The sequence below is a fragment of the Pinus tabuliformis genome, chromosome 9 (assembly GCF_031772625.1).
Source record: "Pinus tabuliformis cultivar Carrire ecotype Pingquan chromosome 9, CPIR1, whole genome shotgun sequence".
NCBI lineage: Eukaryota > Viridiplantae > Streptophyta > Pinopsida > Pinales > Pinaceae > Pinus > Pinus tabuliformis.
The window spans coordinates 838339388-838346026 of NC_142307.1; the positions used below are offsets into that span (position 1 = coordinate 838339388).

Here is a 6639-nt window from a genome sequence, read left to right on the forward strand (position 1 = left end):
GCAGATTTGAAGAGCTGATTGGAGTCTTGGAGAGTTGTTGGGTTGGAAGATTTTTGAGCTACTTCAAAGATTTATTTTTTCCCAGAGATTTTTGGGTTTTCTTTAGTGGTTTTTGTAGTTAGTGGAAGAATTTATTTTTATTTTTTTGGGGCTGTTACATAGCTGATTTTGGAGTTGATTCTCTCCAAAATATTTAGAGGGTAAATCAAGGAAATTTCAACCCCTTTTTTATTCGATTTTTCTCTAAAAATCAACTATTTTTTTTCTCATAAAAATTAAAAACCCCAATTTTTTTATGTTGATTTGTAGGGACTTCTCTAGAGCTGATTTTGGAGGAGTTTGGAGTTGATTTTCTTTAGCAAATTAAGAGGGAAATACGATGTATTTTTTTCAACCATTAATGTTCTTTTTTTTCTTCTCTTAAAATTTTAAAACCCCAGTTTTTTAGTGCATAATTCAGAATTTCAGATTTCTTTTATTGTAATTTGCAGGGTCATTTTGAGAGATTTCATTGGCAAATTTTTGAAGGAGATTTTGGAGCTTATTGAAGAGTTTATTTTCATCTTGGTTGGAGCTTCTTCTCTTCTCAAAATTTATAGATCTTCTCCATGTATTTCATTGTTTCTACTCTTTTATTTTTCTCTAAAAAAATGTCATAAAATTCTAAAAACAATTGGTTTTTCTATGTAAAATTTTCTATTCTTCCCCATGGGCCCCAAAAACAAGATTGATCCAGCTTGGGTTCACTGTCATTTAAATGAAAAATGAGTAAAAGTCTGCAACTATTGTAGGAAAAAAGTTAAGGGTGGGGGATCCATAGAATCAAAGAACACCTAGCACATTGGAGAGGGCAAATAAAACCTTGTGAAAATGTTTCTGATGATCTCAAAGCAGAGATTGAAAGTTTAATTGAATCCTACAATGAAGAGAAGGGGAGAAACAAAAGACTTGAAAAAGATATAGCCAAAAGTCAAAAGGATGATGCCATGTTTAGCGATCCTGTTTTGAGGCATATGTGCTCTGTTTTGAAGAATCCTCTAGTTTCCCTTCTAAAGTTGGAGAGGGTAGTTCAAGTGGTTTAAACTTGAAGAGGACAACAACTCGTAAAAGGATTGACTCCTTCTTTGTACCCCACATCACCCCTGGTTATCAACCAGCCCTTGGTGCTAAATGGAAGAAAATAGAGAAGGAGGTTGCGCATATGAATGCATTGCTAGATGGTGGTATGATGTAGACATACCTTTTAATGTTACTAATTCTACATATTATCAGCCCATGATTGATGCTATAGCTTCATGTGGAGCAGGCATCAAAGACCCTAGCTTTCATGATACCAGGGAGCCACTTTTACAAAATGAGATCCAAAGAACAGAAGAGTACCTTACAGGGTTCAAGCAATCATGGACCAAAACAGGATGCACAATTACGTCTGATGGATGGACTGATGGTAGATCTTGCACCATACTAAATTTCTTAATTGCTTGTCCAAAAGGTACTATGTTTCTCAAATCTGTTGATAAATCTGATCAGCTGAAGGATGCACAATTTCCATTTCATCTTTTGGATGAAGTAGTTATGGAAGTAGGCCCTGAAAATGTTGTACAAGTTATCACAGATAATGCCTCTAACTATGTTGCAGCGGGAAAGATGTTGGAGGAAAAACACCCCACCATTTGGTGGTCTCCATGTGCAGCCCATTGTTTGGATTTCATGCTTGAGGATATTGGCAAAATTGAGTGGGTGAAGAAGTGTGTGGAAGATGCAAAACCATAACCAGGTACATCTACAACCACTCATGGGTTTTGAACCTTATGAGAAAGCACACAAGTGGTAAAGAGCTTGTTTAATCAGCCATCACACGTTTTGCAACCAACTTCCTTTCGTAGCAATCTCTTGTTCAACAAAAAACAAACTTGAGGAAGATGTTTTCATGTGATGAATGAAATTCATCTCAGTGGAGCAAAAAGGCAAATGGGAAACAGATGGTTGACCAAGTATTTGACAAAAGATTTTGGTCAAAGGTAGAGGAGATTGTGCTATTTAGTGAGCCTCTTGTAAGAGTTTTGTGGATGGTGGATAGTGATAAATATGATGGGTTTTGTTTATGAGGCCAAGGAACAAATAAAATCAACATATGGGGATAAAAGAGAAAAAAGTACATTCCTCTATGGAGAACCATTGATGAAAGATGGAAAAAACAACTCCATAGACCTTTACATGCAACCAACTACTACCTAAATCCAAGTTATGTAATTTTGGATTTCAATTCTCATTGCTTATAAGTTTTAAGTTTTAAGTTTAGCTTTTAGCTTTTAGTTTTGTTGACTTGATAAATATGTTTTTGTTCTCTGAATTTTGAAGGTACCATTGCACTACAAATTTTGAGGCTGATGGGGAGGTTTTAGGGGGATTATATAAATGCATTGAGCGCATGGTCCCAGATTCCAAGACTCGAGATCAAATTCATAACAAGCTCTTGAATTTTAGTGAGAGTCTTGGTACCTTTGGAAGTTCTATGGCTATAAGAAATAAAGAGCCCCCAGGTAAAAACTGTTAAAATTTGTAAATTCTTATATTAATAATTTACTCATTTGATTTTAACTTTCAAATTCATTTGCTAATAATTTTTTTCCTTTCACTCCTTTTGCAGCCTATTGGTGGCAACAATTTGGTAGTGAATGTTGATTTGAGGTAGCATTAGATGTGCTCTAGCCACAAAAATTGGTGGAGAGGCTAAGGCACATGAGATCTCCAATACCCAGAAAAGGTTTGGGCAGATTCTAAACAGTTTGGGAGATATTAAAATAATTAATATTTTTAATGGAGTCCCTAAGTCTAAACTTAGGGAAAATAAAATATTAATGTGAATTAATATGAAATTGTGTTAAAATGGTCCAAAAGTCATAGATCAAGCCAGATCTAATCTTAGCTGTTGATTAGGGACTTAATCTCGACCGTTAATTTGTCAACGAGAAAAGTATAAGAGGAGGCTTGAGGGTCACTTGGAGAACTCACCAAGAGATCAAGATTTAGACTTTCTGGGGTTGAGTTTGCTGAAAAAGTTGAGAGAGATCAGAGTTGCAACTGAGGGGAAGTGAATACAGAAGCAAAGAGGTAGAGATAGCACCGGGAGGATCAGCGCAGTAGCTGGAGAGAGGGACGCAGAAGCAGCCAAGGGTTCATGCAGAGCCATCCAGGGCTCACACAGAGGTAGCCAGGAGCTGCGCAATGCCTTAGAGGGCCAGAGGGCTGACGCAGTGCCTCCAGAGGCTGACATAGGCCAAGCCAGAGTGACGCTGGGCTAATGCTGGGCCAAAGAGAGGCTAACGCAATCCCTAGACGCTGATGCTAGGGTTTCGTGGGGTAGATTGGAGTTGTGGAGCTGCCAGAGTGTTTATCCAGGGTTTCAACCGGAATATCTGCTTTCGAGTAGAGAGGTATTACTGCCGAGAGTTTTCTCTGTTGGGTGAGCCGGATTTGGCACCCAGATTGTATTCTGAAACTACTTAATAAATCAAACCCTTAGATAGCTGCACCAGTTTTCCCGCATTGGGTTTTTCCAGGGACATTAGTCCGAAAACAACGGTGTCACTTGTTTGCTTGTTTCTATTTTCTTCAGTTGATGATCTGTAATGTGTTGAGCATGTACTTGTATTTATTTCCAGTATTTACATGGTAAATAACTTGTTAATTAATAGAACAAGTAGGTAGGAATAAATCAATGAAGTGCATGAAGGGTTCCTAACGTGTCAGACTTAGAAATTCCAACATGGTATCAGAGGGTGGTTTCAGATCATAGGAAAACTGAGGACATCAGCCAAACAGAGCAACAATAGCAGAAAACAGTTGTCTCGAGTGACAGAAGCTGTTCCTAGCAGAGTAGCAACAAGGAAGGGGTGACACAGTGCCTGCGTCATCAAGTTTGAGCTAGGAAGAGGCAGTACAGAGGTTGAGGGAGACAAAGGCAGGCTCATGTAGAGCCACGCAGAGGCTAGGTGCGCTAACGCAGTTCGCTGAGGAGGCTGATTTGTGGGTGCCGGGATTGCGCAGGGCTTAGGAGCTCTAACCTTCAGTTTGTTGGGGTTTAGGAGGCTGTGGGTAAGTTGCAGAGTGGAGTTGATGGAGTACTGTAGCCAGAACAGTACTTAACAGGGCAAGGCCAAGGTAGAGGGAGTTGCTGCCGAGGCGGATTTCTAGCCAAGGAATCCGAATCAGTGTTGCAGTTGCACAGACGATTGGAGAGGGGCATCTCGACATTGGCAGAAGGATTTCCAGGAGGGAAATCGAGGCTTAGAGGGAGTCACACCAAGAACTTCCAGGAGGGAAGTAGAGGAGCAACGAAATGGCACTACACGGAGTAAGAGACCGGGACAGACTGGACAGAGCCTCAAACTTCGTAATCTAGAAGGCCAGAATCTTAGACGTACTAGACAGGAATTGTGTGAAGCACTTCTCCTTGAGGAAGATAGCTATCCTAGTTGATTCGGCTGATAATGACAGGTACGAGGATGCAATGGCGAGGGCTAAGAGTATCATCCTTGACGGGGTCAAGGATCATATAGTACCACATATTGCCGAGAAGAACACGACATAGGAGATGCGGGAGGCCCTGACCAAGTTGTATCAACATACTTCTATGCAGAGGAAGATGCTACTAGAAAATCAATTGCGATCATACTAGATGAACAAGGGAGAACAGATCGATCCATTCCTCGGTCGATTGAAGGAGATCCAGGATCAACTGACTTCCATAGGGGCAATGCTGGATCCAAAATTGATGGTGAGAACAACCCTGAACACAGTCTCAGAAGACTGTGAGGTGTTTGTCCAGAGTATACTGGGCAGGGCGACCCTTCCAGATTGGGAGGAAATGTGGGCTGCTCTTCGCCAAAAAGAGATCAGAAGGTTGACCAAGGCGGGAAGCAGTGGTAAGGGGATCAGAATCAAGGAGGAGGAGGAGGATGTTTCCCTAGCATCTGAGAGAAAGCAGGAGAAACAGAAGAAGAAGGACCTCTCCAAGGTCAAATGCTTCCATTGTGGGGAGTTGGGTCATTATGCGACCTAGTGTCCAAGAAAGAAGAGTAAGGGAGAGGTCTCCGAGACCAAGGCAATGCCAGCAAGGGTAGAGAAGGAAGTGGAGGCAGACAATGCCTGTGCCGTGAGTGCTCATGTGCCACTTCAGAAGAAGTGGGGAGACATCGAGCTATAGTCAGGAGGAATACAGGCGATGAGGGGCAGGATCCTCAAGGTACCTAACCTCTTGGATTATACCTTGCTACGGAAGCCCCGAAGAGAAGTAGCAGTACTGGCGGTTGTCAGTAGAGGCGGATGCGGATGGAACGACAAAGGGAGCTACAGTGCAGGATTCTAAGGACAACATGAGGCAGCAGTGCGAGAAGCACGGGAGTGTTGCACCAGTGCAGGATGGCACAGAGAGGTGTGCAACGGTGCGAGATGTACAAAGTTGTTGCAGCAATGCAGAAGTCAGAGAGGGAGCACTTGTCAGTGACAGAGGGAACTTCAACATCAAGAGTGTTTCTAGCCTGACGAAGATGTTAGAGTTGGGAGATCAGTTACTTACTTCTTAGTAACTGGGTTGCAGTGCAACAATTAGCAGTGGTAGTGCTATGGGCAGCACGATGCAACATGATGAGAGGGGTTGCAGTGCAGATGCAACAATGGTAGTGGCAGGGCCATGGGTAGCAGCACGGATGCAAAGGGAGTTGCAGTATAGATGTAGCAGTGGCAGTGGTAGGGCCATGGGTAGCAGTACAGGATGCCACAATGCAGATGATGGGCAACAGGCCTAGCATCAGCACAGGGATCGATGCCAGATGATCAGGGTGATACTCAGTGAGGAGTATTACTAGAGCATAATCCTCGCTAAGAGGGAGTGTTGATTTGGGGTAGCATTGGGTGTGCTCTAGCCACGAAAATTGGTGGAGAGGCTAAGGCACATGAGATCTCCAATACCCAGAAAAGGCCATAATTAATTCAAAGAAGAGACAAATGATATTTGAAGGAATAAATATGAGAGTAATTGTTCCCATGGATCCATCATAAGGAGTAAGATATACAGAACTAGCCAAAGAAGAGTATTACGCAGCTGATATAGATAATATCTATCAAATGACAACATGAGAACAGGGTTTTGGTTTGGGCAGATTCTAAACAGTTTGGGAGATATTAAAATAATTAATATTTTTAATGGAGTGCCTAAGTCTAAACTTAGGGAAAATAAAATATTAATGTGAATTAATATAAAACTATGTTAGGATGGTCCAAAAGTCATGGATCAAGCCAGATCTAATCTTAGCCGTTGATTAGGGACTTCATCTCGGCCGTTGATTTGTCAATGAGAAAAGTATAAGAGGAGGCTTGAGGGTCACTTGGAGGACACACAAGAGATCAAGATTTCTTTCTGGGGCTGGGTTTGCTGAGAAAGTTGAGAGAGTGATCAGAGTTGTAGCTGAGGGGCAGTGAATACAAAAGCAGAGAGGCAGAGATAGCACCGAGAGGATTAGCACAATAGCTGGAGAGAGGGACGCAGAAGCAGCCAAGGGTTCACGCAAAGCCAACCAGGGCTGACGCAAAGGCAGCCAGGAGCTGCGCAGTGCCTCAGAGGGCCAGCGTGGGTAA

At 42.1% G+C, this 6639-nt stretch overlaps 1 protein-coding gene across 1 annotated transcript; it reads left to right on the forward strand.

Annotated features, from left to right (window-relative positions):
* Positions 1 to 1170: 1170 nt before the first annotated feature.
* On the forward strand, positions 1171 to 1773 carry LOC149151401 (uncharacterized). Its single transcript, XM_089443145.1, has one exon. The coding sequence runs from the start codon at positions 1171 to 1173 to the stop codon at positions 1771 to 1773; it is 603 nt and encodes a 200-aa protein (XP_089299271.1).
* Positions 1774 to 6639: the final 4866 nt, after the last annotated feature.